The sequence below is a fragment of the Lathamus discolor genome, chromosome 15 (assembly GCF_037157495.1).
Source record: "Lathamus discolor isolate bLatDis1 chromosome 15, bLatDis1.hap1, whole genome shotgun sequence".
Lineage (NCBI taxonomy): Eukaryota > Metazoa > Chordata > Aves > Psittaciformes > Psittacidae > Lathamus > Lathamus discolor.
Genome location: NC_088898.1, coordinates 8,855,515 through 8,870,359, shown reverse-complemented (window position 1 = coordinate 8,870,359; position 14,845 = coordinate 8,855,515). Strand labels below are relative to the sequence as shown.

General features: G+C 43.3%; 1 protein-coding gene across 1 annotated transcript in view; it reads right to left on the bottom strand.

Moving 5' to 3' along the window:
• Window positions 1–1,358: 1,358 nt before the first annotated feature.
• TNC (tenascin C) overlaps window positions 1,359–14,845 on the bottom strand; it is a 72,377-nt gene continuing 58,890 nt past the window's right edge. Inside the window, 11 exon segments of the mRNA XM_065696071.1 lie at window positions 1,359–2,667; window positions 3,160–3,323; window positions 4,438–4,599; window positions 5,245–5,341; window positions 6,235–6,386; window positions 8,173–8,305; window positions 9,265–9,395; window positions 10,197–10,340; window positions 10,787–10,906; window positions 12,316–12,459; window positions 13,697–13,819. Coding sequence (XP_065552143.1) covers window positions 2,557–2,667; window positions 3,160–3,323; window positions 4,438–4,599; window positions 5,245–5,341; window positions 6,235–6,386; window positions 8,173–8,305; window positions 9,265–9,395; window positions 10,197–10,340; window positions 10,787–10,906; window positions 12,316–12,459; window positions 13,697–13,819 — 1,481 coding nt within the window. The 3' untranslated portion in view covers window positions 1,359–2,556.

The window sequence follows — 14,845 nt, the reverse complement described above, 5'->3', positions numbered from 1 at the left end:
AACAAATATTCACTAGTACACCTTCCATTTGGAGGGGTGGCGAAGAAGAAGGAAATTAAAAGTACATGGAATAATACTAATGAAGTAAGTTCCCCTTTGACATGTGCTTTTGCCGTAACCTATTCCTGCTCTTTCAAGCCAAAAGTAACCTATTCCTGCTCTTTCAAGCCAAAAGTAACCTATTCCTGCTCTTTCAAGCCAAAAGTAACCTATTCCTGCTCTTTCAAGCCAAAAGTAACCTATTCCTGCTCTTTCAAGCCAAAAGTAAGCTTCTTCTCACAGTGTCCCTGCGAAGTTCCTGCTTGTGAGACCACAGGGATATGCTTTACCCTGCAGTTAGTTTTCCTAACAAAGACCACTGCTGCAGGGACACCAACAGCAGCTGGGAAGCTCAGAGTGCTGGATGTCAGCGCACAAGAAGACCATGGTGAAGAATGGCAGATGCTGGATATCCACAGGACTTCCCAAGTGCTGCCGAAAGGAGAGGGCGCTGACCAAGGCAGACAGACTCCTTGTGCCATCTGCCGGCAGCCTGGCTTGTGGTGGATGAGAGCGAGCAGGACTGCCAAGAGAAGCTGGAATAGAAACTGCACGAGCAGAAGACCTCCAATGTTTTACTCATGCTGAAGAGGAACCTCTTCCCTAGCATGGCCTTCTCTGTTCTCAGACAGTAAATCCTCTGCACCATCCCTGAACATTCACTCTGCGGTCCTAAAGACTGCCTAGTGATGAAAGCTGCGCGCTGTGTGAGATGGTTCCTGCAGATGCTTTATAAATACCTACAGAAATGAGACATCTATGAAATGTATCGGCTGAGACTGATTATTAATAAAGCAGAGCAGGTTTTAGTGCTCCTGCCTCAGCACCTTCTCTGTCTCCATACAGCAACTCCTGTTGCGCTGAGGCTCTCTCACAGTAAAGCTGGTCCCAGTGCACACCTGAGTCAAGACCATGAACAAGGTGGCCCTGGGACATTATCATTCCCAAGGGTTACTTCTCAGCTAAAGTTCAGAATTGCATTAATGGAAGGATGACAATTAAAAATAATAACAACAAGAAATAATTAGGAAGCCAGGAGCTAAGGGTGAAGGGAAGTGATTTCCTTTCCTCCTTCATGATTTTGATGGTTTTTAGTGATGTCTCCCAGGCACACACACCTTTTACACCCTGTTTCGAATCAACACGACCTTACCTCATTGCTGTCACTTCACAGTAAGTCTTATTCACAGAGCTGATCACATCTGCTCTCGCTGACAGCATCTTCTTTCCCAGCCACCTCCCGGTGATCGCCAAGGAGGAGGTGGAAACATTTGTTCTGTTTGAAAAGTGCAAGCTTGAAGTAGGGCAGAGAGACTGGATTAAAACAACAGATCTTTTATTGTCTTCAACTGAAGAGTATGATACAGAGGAACTACACATAGATTTCATTCATATATAAAAAAAAGCCCTTTATTTACATGTGTTTGAAGTTGCCAATGGTACCTAACAACATCTGTATTTTCTTTGTATTCTTGTTAGTTATTCCCACCTAGATGGAGCAAACACTGGTCAGTAATGCTTAAAAAAAACATGTAAGAAGCTTTTGGGCAGGAAAAATAAGAAATATATTCTCTAAGAAACCAACTCCTTACAGGCATTTCACTGTAACAAACCCAGCAGAATACTTACAACCAATCAGTCACAAAAGGGATGGGTTTCAGGAGGGGCACAGCAGCCTCATCACTCTCAGCCTTCCTTTTATTTCCCCATCTAAGCAAATATACCCTGGCCATGCACAAACTCAACATGTATGACAAAAAGGTAGAAATTTATTTAGAAGTAATTGTGCTTTTATTTATAAAAACAAAAAAAATTTACAATCAGACACTGTCCTGCTGTGTTTCCCGAACATGGTTCTCTTCAAAATGACCAAAACTTAGCTTATTATTATCATTATCATTATTATTATTACTTTGTCATTATATTAATAATATTAATCTTATGCTTAAGTTTAAAACCATACTGCTTTCCCCTTCCCACCCCCTCCGTCTCTCTAGTACTTGATATATATATAAAACCAGGCTTTCCAATGACCAACGAATTCCAATTCTAGCTAATAATAATAATAATGATAATTAATCATACACATTTCTGTGTGTAAAGTATGGCTGGTTCTAAAACAAACTACCAATGTACAAAGCTGTTCTCCCTCCCCTCCCCTGGGCCACCCGAGAGATAGTCAGACTGTGGAAGAGCCTTATCCCAGAGGCTTTCTGAGAAAATAAGAATTAGCAACCTGACAACCCTTGAGATCGTTGTCTTTGGTGTGGAGGACGTTACCGGTGGGCAACCGGAGCCGCTCTGCTGGAAAAGCTGGGATGCTTAAGGCTTATTGCTTGGAATGCTGCTGAAGCCTCTGTTGGGCCAAGGGGCACTGATGCTTTGGTACAAGTACCAGCTCCTCACACCCCACCACCCAGTGATGCTAGAGGATCTCCCCACACCTCTGCCCACACCCACACTCAATATCCCTCCCCCCATCACCATGCCCATAGCCCCATTGCCACCTCTGGGGTTTTACGCTCGCTTTCTCCTTCCTTCCAGGTTCCGGAAGCTGGAGGGTCTCAGCTTCATCTCTGCAAACTGGATGGAATATTCGTGGCCTTTCCAGTGGAACCAGTTAACACCCTGCAAAGGAAAAGATGGAGTGCGGGAGATTATACATCCCCTTCTTCTCCTGTTGTCAGCCCTTACTGCTCTCATTTCAGACTGCAGGCTGTTTTGTAACGGGAACAGAAGCACAACAAATTGGAAGGGCTTAGGGAAGCACAGGGCTCTGGCCACCAGCATGCACAACCTGGATAACCAAACCATGAGCTGTAACTCTTTGCCTGACTTTCATGGCAGGAAGAACATTCTGTTTCACATGTTGAAAACTACAGTTGTTCCCTTCACACTTGGGATATTCCCTTGGAAAATCATACAAAAACATCCCATGTTTCACCAGCTGACATTAAATTCCTGTTTTGGGAGCAGCTGCCCATATCTTTCCCTATGATACTTGGGTCTAGAAGGTAGGCTTGGTTGGTGCTCTGATGTCCTGCTAGCTGAACCACAAGACTGTAACTGCAGTTCCCCTTCTCTTAATGCATTATGGAAGACTTTGAACACCAAACTCACCTGACTGTGGCTGTTGTCACCATATCTGCCCATCAGATTGACTCGATGACAATTCTTGTACCAGAATGCCCCCTTGTATGACAAAGCACAGTTGGTGATGGCAGAATCATTGTCTTTGTCGAAAGTGGAGAAGGACCTCCCATTATGGTACGTCATGGAGTCACCTGGATGAGGAAAATAAAAGAAAGTAAGGTCAATGTTTTGCCTACTTTAGATAACATGGGAGTGACAATTCTGCAGCAAATGCTCCTCAACTTCTTAGGACTATTTTTATGCAGCTCAGTTGCTGCACTTCTTACTGAGAGGTGGATGCTGGCTCTGTACAGGAGGCAGTGTGGACCAAAAAGACCTCCAGAAAGACTGAATCCGCAAGACCGAAGAGGTCTCCTCACTTAGCTGGTCCATGCAGTAAAAGTGCCCATCTTCTTTAGCTGGAAACACAGCCAGAGAGCTGTCTGCCTACCACTGACTTCCCACTCCCAGGGTCTGGGTGCCCATTTACAGGTGGGTGCCTTAGGAGCAGCTTTCAGTGTACGCCTGAAGCAGAGCCCTCATTCATGTCTTAGTATCTGTGTTGCTCCATCCATAAATCTTAGACCTGAATGCTCAGGAAAAGGAAGTAGTAAGACTGAATCTTACTAGATGTAGCAGCTACTACTGCTCTGAACCAATGCGTTTGCCTCAAATAGACATTAATTCTCCTACTGCTGCATATACCTTGTCTGTATCCCTACAGGCTGTGCATAAGGTCTGTGTGATGGTCACAGGGCAGAGACCATACACACATATCTCTGTGGTGTTTTATGCCCCTAGCAGCATGAAATTATCTCCTATTAAGACATCCTGTGAAGCCGAATTTATCTCTTAATCCTTTGAAGCCCTGATAAGGGCTGCAGGGTTTGCCTCAGCATGATGACAACAGGCATAAAATTTGATTACAAATCATGTTATAGCAGGACATTGCTGCACATTCCACTGACAAGACAGGAGGCTGTGCCAAGCTATTATTAGCTGTATAAATGACAGTCAAGCATTGACCAAATGAGATAGATGGCTGTTTAATAGACTAGTTTATATTCCGCCATAAGCATGCCATAAAATGTGGCACCTAAATGACTGGAGGATTTAAAATGGAAACATAAAATATATTTATATGTTCCTATTTTCAAGCACCTAACATACATAAAGTACCCGCTGTGATGCTGATCTGCGATATTCGGTTATCTTGAGGCAAGTGGGAGGAAATTGCAAATCAGAAGGCAAAAATACTCCTCTCACCTGCTGTGCCACTGTAGCCATCCACTCTTAGGCGGTATCTGGTCTTGGAATCTCCAACGCTGAACCTGTCGTAGACAGCATAAGCTGTCTCACCTTTGTCCTGCAGATCTACACGCAGCTCATACTGGCCCTGAGAAGTGATTTTGTGGAGGTTCTCCAGACCTGTGGGTATAAAAGAACAATTCATTTGTGTCCCCGTGTTTACTTCTGCACCATCATCTTGTCCCATAAAAGTTACACTGGTCTGTTACACCCGAGCATAAATACTAATGAGGGAAAAGCTATTTTTGCTATAGGGTAATGTCAGCATGAAACTAAATAGGTAGAAACAGGCTGATCACAGTAGCAGGTAGCCCTTTGGGAAAAGCAGGGTTGTGCTGTGTGATCATTACTGTCATTCATTTACAACCTAAAACAATGTAGCACAAGCTTTGAAAAACTGCTTTTTACTGCTATTTTCCCCACTTTGTTTCTCCGAGTTGTATGCTTTTGCTGCTGGGGTGTCCTAAGAGTACAGGAAGAAGAAGGTTTGCAGTTGCTTCTCAGCTTAGCTTCTGACTTCTTATAGAGAGCATCAGTGAGCACTGATGTGGTATGTACGGTGAGCCAATGACTATGACATCTATGAGCTGTGACTGGGACTGGCATGGACCTGGCAATTTCAATTTCAACCTCCCTCAGAGCATGCTCTCTCTAACCTCCTTTGCCCAGACTTTTGACAACCAAATGGAGGGCTCAAAGTGGCTTCTGGTCTTTTGGGCTGTGTTCACGTTTTCTTTTTTAAAAAGACAAATTCTTGCCACTTACCTATCCAGAATTCATCCTTAGGATCTCCAAAGCCAGCCACGTAAGTCTTCCAGTTCCTGTAGAAATCTTCCTTCCCATTTTGACGCCTCAGGAACACCTACAACCACCACACGCAAGAAGTGTTATGGACACACTGCCTTTGACAGAAAGGGACTAGTAATGTGGCTTTTACAAACGCACAACTTGGCATTGCTGCTCCCCTGCCTTTACCAGCCAAAGCGACAGTCTCGCTGCAGCTACTGAATGGTACCAAGACTGCTTTCCCCTTTTTTAAAGCCTCTAGTTTCTCTGTTGGGTTCCCAGGCTTCATGATATGGCCTTTCTGCTCTTGTAACAGCCCGTTGCATCTCTGTATTTCTCAGCCAAGACTTTCTACATGCCCTAGTCCCCTAGCCATGCATTTCTCCAGCTCCTTCTTCCCTTCTGTTCCGCAGGTCCCCCTGGCATGTGCAGATTTGAGGATGTTGGTATAGGCAGATGACATTTTTATTTCCATTCATTTGCTGTCTGGGTGGGTTGTGTTCCTTGCATAATGGCCTGTGAAGCCTGGCTGGCCATCACACCACATGGCTGCTGAAGCAATATTTCTCTGGCCTGTGTTTAACCTCCTCCATTGCTTCCCTCATTCAAATAGAGTCAGTCTATCCTCCTGTCACCTAATTAGCTCTTTAGAAGGCATTTATTTGATCTAAGCTGGTCATTTCAGCACCCCTTATAGCCAGCGGAGAGAGATCAGTGCTTTTCCTAGTACTGAAAACACTGATGTGACCCATCCTGCGGAGACACCTCTCTTTCCTCCAACTACACAAACATCTGGTAACCTTGTTCTAGGCACTCACATGTGCTACCCAAGATTAAATTCCCCAAATTTATAGAAAATCAGCCCTACTCTGACAGTACAGCACTATGAGGGATCCCATAGATAAGCAGGTGCTCTTAGCACAGGCAGATGCATGTAAAGGTGGTGTGGGCCCTCTCCCTGTTACTCACAATCCATCCACCGCCATCCTCGCCCATGTCACAGAAGACCTGCAGAGGCTGAGCCTTGTCCCCATTCAGGTAAATTGTGTAGAGCCCAGAGGTGGTTTCTCCATTCAGGAGAGCCTGGGAGCAGTCTTTCGGGTAAGGATAGAGAAGACCAGCTGCACACACACAGAAAGAGAGAAAGCAGTCCTTAGGAAATCAGCAGTTACAAGGAATTGGTTGAATACAGATGACTCATGAAAATCTGTTGTAGGTCAATGGCACAGCCAGGTAGAGAGTCCAGGAATGGGCTTGTAATTCCCCTCCTACATACAAAAGATTCACAGTCAACAGCAGATGATGCAAATTTTTCTTTTGAATATGCTTTTGCACAGCTGCCTACACTTTTGGAAGTGCTGTGAATGCAGATAACTACTCCTGCTGTGATGGGAGTGCATCCTCCAGCTAAGTATTTAAATGGCACGAGCAACTTTTGGATAAAACCAAATCTACCAACATGTCATTATATGACAGAAATGGGAAGGGAAAACACAAACACAGGACTACAACCTAAAAGAAACTGGGAATATTTTGCTAGCAAGTACAATATTAAATGTTATAAATAGAGGCTTTTAAAAATGAAAGTAAACAATAACAGTTGAAAGTACAGGGAAATGTTGTTAATCATTTCTTTCTGACGACAATATAGTGGGATCGTTGCAGTCAGAACAATTTCAACCCCAAAAAGCTTTTCTTCTTTCCTTTTTAAGTTCACTTAGGCCATTAACTATTTCAGCCAATGGTCTAATGAAGTGATGTTCTAGGTGTATCCACAGTAGAGCGTTTAACTCTGGCTGCTCACAGAGTGAATATTGCTCCCTTTGCAGCGTGATGCACATCCTTTCCTGTGCCCCAGCTACAGAGAATTTGCATCAGCTTTGGGATTTAGAGAAAAGCATCCCTGTGCAGAGAGCTATTTCAGTGTTTTCACTAAATAGCACACAAATGTACGTTTAGAATTAAGGCCAGGCTTAAATATCCACCTGACTGAGGCTGCCTTCGTGTTCATGTTAGTGAAGCCACTCCATTCAGTCCTGCTTATAGTTAATCTGCTGAATATCACTTATATAAACCCAGATTTAATTCTTCTCTTATGTCTGGGTGTGGATTGTCACCTATTGGTGGAGTTCATCCTGTTCCACCAAAGAAGTGATTGTGAGGAGCCTTGGAGTTGTGTGATCTTTATCAGCACTTCTGTGCATCCTTGGGCTGAAGTTGGTACGAGCAGCAGAAGGGAGAATGGAAACGGCTGAAGGTCCTTCCTGAAAGGCTGCAGACTGTGAAGAGTGTGACTAATGACAGGCAAGGTTTCACAGTTAATACTGAACAACCTCTCTGTGAATGTCAGCTGTAAAGTGACCTTCAGAGAACCCAATCTATTCTTACATTCAGCTCACTGCAGAGCTGTCCTGCCAGAGCTGGAACACACATGCCACGTGGCTCTGTGAAAACTGATCTTGGAAGAAGGAGAAAAAAACTGCCCTAAAATTCATCTCCTTGGACTGAACTGATTTGTGTGTGTGTGGCTGTGTGTGTGGCTTGCTTCATTTCAGCTCAAAGCACTGATTTTTTTAACAGCTTGCTATGCATCAATACAGAGGCAAATCCAGGTGTGAGTCTGGGTTTTAGAGTAATGTTCCTTTTTATGTTTTACACAGGATGTTTCCTCAGAGAGAGGACAATAGAGGCAATGTGGATGGATGCAAAGAAAAGAATTTCATCCTGCCAGTCTGGGGAAAGCAGATGACAGCTTGGGGAGGAATAGGGACTTTCACACTGACACTACAAGCAAATGAAGTGCATGCTGACAACTGGATTGAAAATCTTCTATGAGGTCTATGTCTGCTTATTGCAGAGCTCAGCTTATGCATGATTTCCACTGTGCTTAAGCTCTAATGTCCTTACTTGTGGTGAAAATAGTCTGGATCGTTTTGCTCTTCAGGGATCCATTCAGCGCTTGGAGTCTCACTGTGTACTGGGTAGATGGGCTCAGCTCTGTCAGGCTGTAGGAAGTAGTCTCAGGGTTTAGGATGACTTCCTATGGGGAGGAGAAACAATGCAGGAAAACCTCAGTGAGAAAACCAGAATGACTGGTACTGTTATGTATTTTAGTCTGTCACATTATTCTTGTGGTAATTAACATCTAAATTATTTAATACAAAAGCTCTATTTGTCTAAGATTTGTATCAAGCCCACTTTATTCAGTAGTTGACTTGAAATAAATGTTTATGACCATCATGACCATCAGAATGTGTAAGCTGTGTGGTTTAAAAGCAAGTTAGCATAAATGTCTGCATGCCCTGAACTATAAATTATATAGATGTATGTGAAACTCATAAAAAATAGAGAAGAATCACCCTTTACAACAAAGAAATATTATACTCCAGCCTTTGAAAGGCTGTTTTTTTGTAGCTTTAAAAGACTTTAAGTTTGCTTAAGGAATTTGCCTTCTCGAAAATCGGAACCCTTCTTGGTGTACCAGGCTGGGCATCCAGAAATGTCTGTCAATTCTGCTGGGATTCACCTCACTCATATTTAAGCATCTACTGTAATCTAGTTATGTACAAACATAATACAATTACTGTAGAGCAGAAGGCACTTTCAAAGGTGATACATCCTGCCTTAGAGATCTCACTTGCACAGGGATGGATTCTCCTGAGATTAGAAAGAGAAATCACATTCCTTGGGGGATATGAGTTTATTCCATGATACTGGTTTGGAATGAGGCAAAATGGTTGCTTGTGCTTTTATCTGTATTGTGGAGAGATAACTGTCAAAACTCAGGCTGCAACTGAGCTTCTGTTTCAGGATATAATACAGGAAAGTACTTAAGCAGGTTTTAAATGCATTTGTGTTCAAGCTAGCACTGAAACAGGTACTTAGCATTTTACCATGTTCAACTTAAGGCACGTGACTATGTTCTACTGCTGGACACTTCAGAGCAGCCTTACTGCCCTGTTTTGAGGCACAGTTCTGGTTTGGTTACAAATGCTATACCTTGACTCTGCCATCAATGGACTCGTAGATCAGGAGATAACCAGTGACAGGAGCACGTGGAGGCCTCCAAGTTATCACAGCTGTTTCTGACTGGACCTCAGCAGTACTTAAATCTCTTGGAGCATCCAGTCCTGAAGGAGAAAACAGACAATCACGTCTATGTGGAGTTTAGTACACAGGCTATCTTATGGGCAGTATATTAAAGCAGGCCAGGAAAGCAAACTTTTTCTCCACAGAAATTTAAAGTTGAAAAATACTTCAACCTAAATTTCATAACAAAAAAAGTAATTTCCCCATTGAAGGTTTTAAAATGAAGGTATTCACTTTACCCAAGTTAAAATATTGGCTTGTCTCAGGCACTTCAGTTTGCAAGCAGCTGCAACTGAAATGTCTTTTGAAACAATATTGTGCCTTTTATTATTTCCTACGAGACAGATCAATATTTACATATTCCCAGGAAAAAACTCTGGTTCTGATGATGCCTCTTTTGCATAGGAAAATTTTTCAGACTTGGTCTGGCTACAGCTTCCCTTCTCCACTGGAATTATAACACTGAATTTGTATGGCTTAGCTCTTGGCTCTCTAGTTAACCCCCTGGGACCAGTCAAGAAAATGAGAAATCTCTATGATTTCATTGATGCTCATGGGAAGCCACGGTATGAAACCAACTGGGTATCTTCAGCATTGGTACCCCAACATTTGAACCCCAAAGAAGTCCTGCGTTGAGACTCCGCAGAACTAACAAAAGAAAACCTCCAGCTGGATCACACCGGCCTTCAGCCAGAGAAAAGTTGGTGAAAATACTATCAAAATCCAGGTTTCTGACAAAAAAGGCACAATGCGCTGGTTGACTTTCATGTATTCGAGAAATGGAAGCCCAGTGGGAATAGAAGAGATGGCAGGTCTCCCTGCACTGAGGTGGGACACAGCACCTGTAGTAAACCGGGTGGAGAGGGTCTCACTCTTCTGTGTGTCCTTCAGCGCGTGGACACTCAGCGTATATTCAGTTGCAGGTTGAAGGCCTTTCAGGTCGTACTCCACCGTGTTTCCTGATACCATCTGGGTGACTTCTGGTTCTAAGAAGAGACCACAAAAGAGAACAGGTCCCACCATTGTTCACTCATGTTATGATGTACTCAGCCCCCTGCTCCACTCTGATGTTTTCCTTACTAGCTGCAAGCAAGGTGAAAACTGTAAAAACCCAGAGAGCACCTCTCTGGTCATATCTACACTGAACGTGAATTAACACTAGAGTCCTTTATCTAGAGGTATTAGCACTCTCTAGTGTTCATATGAATAATAACACCAGCTTTTCTTTCCAAGATTCACTTACCTCTGTTCGTGCCTGAATTGGGGATGTTTAACTAATAGCATCATTGTTAAACTGCTTCCAGCAAGGAAGCATCTCCTTCAAGTAACACCCCCTGCCATCTTCCTGGTGTCACACTGCTGCACCCATTTCTGAGACGGTCTCAGGACTGTAATGCTGTCAGCTCCCTGACCCATCAATAACTTTTCTTACCATTCTCAGAAGCATAGGAGACAATGTAATTATCCACAGCAGCAATTGCTGGCTGCCAGGTTGCCAGAGCCTCAGAGTCTGTGATGTTCACCACTATTAGGCCTGATGGGCTGTCCAGAGCTGCAAGAAAGAGAATAACAGATTCAGGGAATTTGACAAACATTCTTCAGCTCTGTGCAATGCTCTGTTGAAAATATATGGTACAAAATGTGCAAACAGTGCTGCTTGATGCAGCTTTTATGACCGCCTTCAGAATAGTGGAGCTCCACAGAAAAGACTTGAGTGCCTATAAAGAGACATCAAATGCCTCCACTGGAACGGGGAGGTCAATGCGTGAAGATTCAGCACTGGGAACAGACATCACTATGTTCTCAGATCAGTCTTGATATCACCAATCTTAATGGCTCTGTCAGAGGTGACATATTTCTCTCAGCACCCTCCAATCTGACTGCTTTTTGAAGCAAACTCAGGAAACAGAGCTGGGAAAAATAACTAATGTGGTAACTGATAGCCACTGTGACCTTCCACCAGCTTGCCCTTCATGTTTAAAAATAAACCAATCAAACAGCTAGCAACCCTCCAAAATCCCCACACATCCTGCCTTGCTTCCTCATGGGACTCTATTTTGCACACAGATTTATCCCCTCAGATGGGATAGATACCTGCCTCCAGAACAGCTGGAATGGGCTACAAATTTCATTATATCAAGGGATATGATAGGGGGTGATAGGTTTAAACAGGGGAAGTTCAGGATAGATATAAGGAAGAAGTTCTTTACTGTGAGGGTGCTGAGGCACTGGAACAGATTGCCCAAAAGAAGTGATAAATGCTCCATCCCTGGCAGTGTCCAAGGCCAGTGTGAATGGAGTCTTGGGTGACATGATCTAGTGTGAGGCATCCCTCCCCATGGCAGGGGCTTGGAACTTAAGGATCTTAAGGTTCTTTCCACCCCAAACCATATGATTCTATATTATCCAATACTCAGCATCTTGTTCCTTGCCTTAGTTCTGTGAATATCTATTATCCCCCACAAAAAAAAGAATGAACGAGACAGCAGGATGGGGTCAGCAGCAGCATGGTGGGCCCTCATTTCCTGCAGGGATATTTAAAGCTGTATTGAAGAATACATTGAAGAGAGGCTGTTTTTATGCTTAGAACAGTCTGGAACCTGGAAGATGTGGAGTTTGATCGCACAACAAAACCGGTCTGAGCTGCTCAGCTGAGCTGGCCCTTCACTGCCTCATCTGTAAAATGGTAGTAATTAGACTGTTTCTTTCTTTCTGATGTATTAGGACTGTAAATACGCGAATGGTCTCTGTCTCACTGCAAGTTGGTTCAGCCGTTAACAAATGGCAGCCTGAGCAAACTTACAAGTTCTGGTCTCTAAAAAAGACTGGACACAAATCTTCCTACAGTTTGTGCGGACAGCAAACATGGGATCTCAGTGGGCCTACAGCTCCAGTTTCTGAGTCTTTCCTACAGCACAGACAATGCCTTTGAAAACCTCCCATTTCCTCTTTATGTATTACCTGTTTTCAGAATGCCAGAGATGGGTTCACTCTCTTCAAATCCTTTCACAGAGATGATACTAACATTGTAGTCTACACCTGGGACTAACTTCACCAACTTGGTCCTTGTCTTGCTTCCATCAACTGTAACAACATTTGGAGTACCTAGAAAGAAGCCAAATGCCAAGGGGTTGGTGACACAATACTCCAGTAAATGCTAGAAGGATGTGTTCTAAGTTAAAGACATTATGACCAACATGGATGTACTTGTGCAGGAGGAGGTGAATTTTCTCCACTTGGTTACAACCACCAATGTCAAAGGGCAGCCTCAGGAAAAAATATTGCTGCCATAACACCTACCTCTAAGGCATTGGTTTGATTCATTCCTAGTGTATGCCAACAGCAAGAAAAGATCATAATTTCTGCTCAGAAAAATCTCATTTTACAAATGAGATGCAAGGTGAAAACACAGTGCTTTGTACATGGAAGTTCCTACACCTGTGAGGACAGGACTTGCAGTTTAGATTTGCTTTGTTTCCGGCAAGGGCTGGAAGTTTCTTCTTCACCCACCTCGTTTCAAACCAAGATATACTGTATGTTGTCTTAAGAGGTGCTGCATATGTGGGTGAGAACACAAAATATATTTGTTTCATATTCTCAATTTATTCCAGGAAGGCACTTAGGTGCCTAACATTATGCTTGTGTTCCTTTTCCTTTGTGGTGGTATCACTATATATTTAAAGTTACATGTGTGCTTACATACTGTATTTTCTAAAGGCCTATGTGTTTTCTTGTCTGAGTCAACAGCAAGTCTTTTATGGTCCTGATGTCCACAGTATGTGCTCCTTAGCTATTTCCTTTCAGAGATGTCCCTAAGTTATGCTAAAAATCTGTTTAAGTATAGGAAGTTTTTCAAGCTGAACACTAAAACAGCGATATAATGGCTGGAATGAAAAAACATTGGGGAGTACTAAGAAAAATCACTGCCTTGGAAAACCATTATAATCATGGATCACGATTATTATTTCCAAGGGCCATCTTTTCAGATATGCTTAGCTCATAAAGTGCATGCAAAATAATGAGACAATTTGGAAATAAAGCCTTAGTTAGGAGGCTCAGCAGGAATAGAGAGTTTTGTGAATGTGGCCCTATTAGGGGTACAATCACCCAACATCTAGCTCTGAGCAGGCTTAAAAGTCTTGCCCATGGGATGTGGGACTATGTTCAGACAGAGGTTGACTACTGGGACTGTGCATGCACACCCATGGTCCTGGTCAGCAGCTTGAAGAAAAAAGAGATTTAAGATCATCTGGAGCTGCTCTGAGAGATGGATATCAACAGAAGAAAAGCTTTCGGCTCTCCCTTTATCATTTCCCTCTCTGTCCCTCCTCCCAGTTCTCACCTCCTGTGACAGGGACATAAGAGATGCGGTAGCTCTCCACACGGGTGCGAGGGGGTGTCCAGGTCACTGTAGCAGAGTTTTCCGTGATGTCAGAGAAAGAAATTCCCTTGGGAGAGCCAACAACTGTCAATGGAGAAGAGAGAACAAACACACCACATAGAAAGAAAAGTTAAATCATTTGCTTATCAGTCCTTAGTGCTGGAACACTGATTTGTCTTATCCCTCTATCCCAAGAGCTGATGCTATCGACATTCTGTCCTGAACAGCTCTAATGCAGGGAGTACCAAACAGCTAATGGTTTTATCACACACTGACAGCAACTATCCGTGTGGTCTATGTTCTCCTTTTTCAGTAACATTACCATAGTGCATAGCTTAAAAATACCCTAGATGTATGCCTACATATCATGTACATAGAAGTAACAGAGACTGCAGTGTGATAGAAGAGTATGGAAGAATACTCACAGGAATGCCCTTCTATTACCCAGGAGTCATTGTACTTATATTTTTTCCACCCCAGTTTCCCTTGGATGATTTTCAGACATTCCACTGGGTCTCAGAGCCCTGTCTGTGACACACAGCAATGGCAGCCCTTAGCAGTGGAGAGATCTCTACTTGAGCATAAGGTTTCTACTATATGATGCCTAAAAAAGACCAGGACTCAGGTGCAGGCGTTCATCAAGGGTCCATTCTCTCCAGCATTGACTGGCTGTAGCTTCTGTTGGCTTCAAACCAGAAGTGATAAGATTTTCTTCTTGGAATCTCTATCTGAGACCACGATTTTCTTAGGTGCATTCAAGCACATCCATCCAGAGGACATCCAAGTCCATTTCATCATGAGGAAGGCATTTTGTGGTTCCACTGCAGCTCTTTGTCATACAACACAGCCTCTCCCTGTATAAGCCTGAGCACTACATTGCCCATCTAAATTAGATCAGCAAGCTGGGTAAGTAAAGCCCAAGTTTTGCCAAAATGACCCAACCTTAGTATGCAAACCAACGCTTAATGTGAAACATTCCAGTTTAAGGCTTAATTCAGCTACTGTAAAACAAGCATGGAAAGGGCTCCTGGAAGGACACGGTAAAGAGCCCTGCCACTTCAAAGTTCACCTTAGGCATTTCACTTCCAATCCTCTCTTTTGACTGTAACC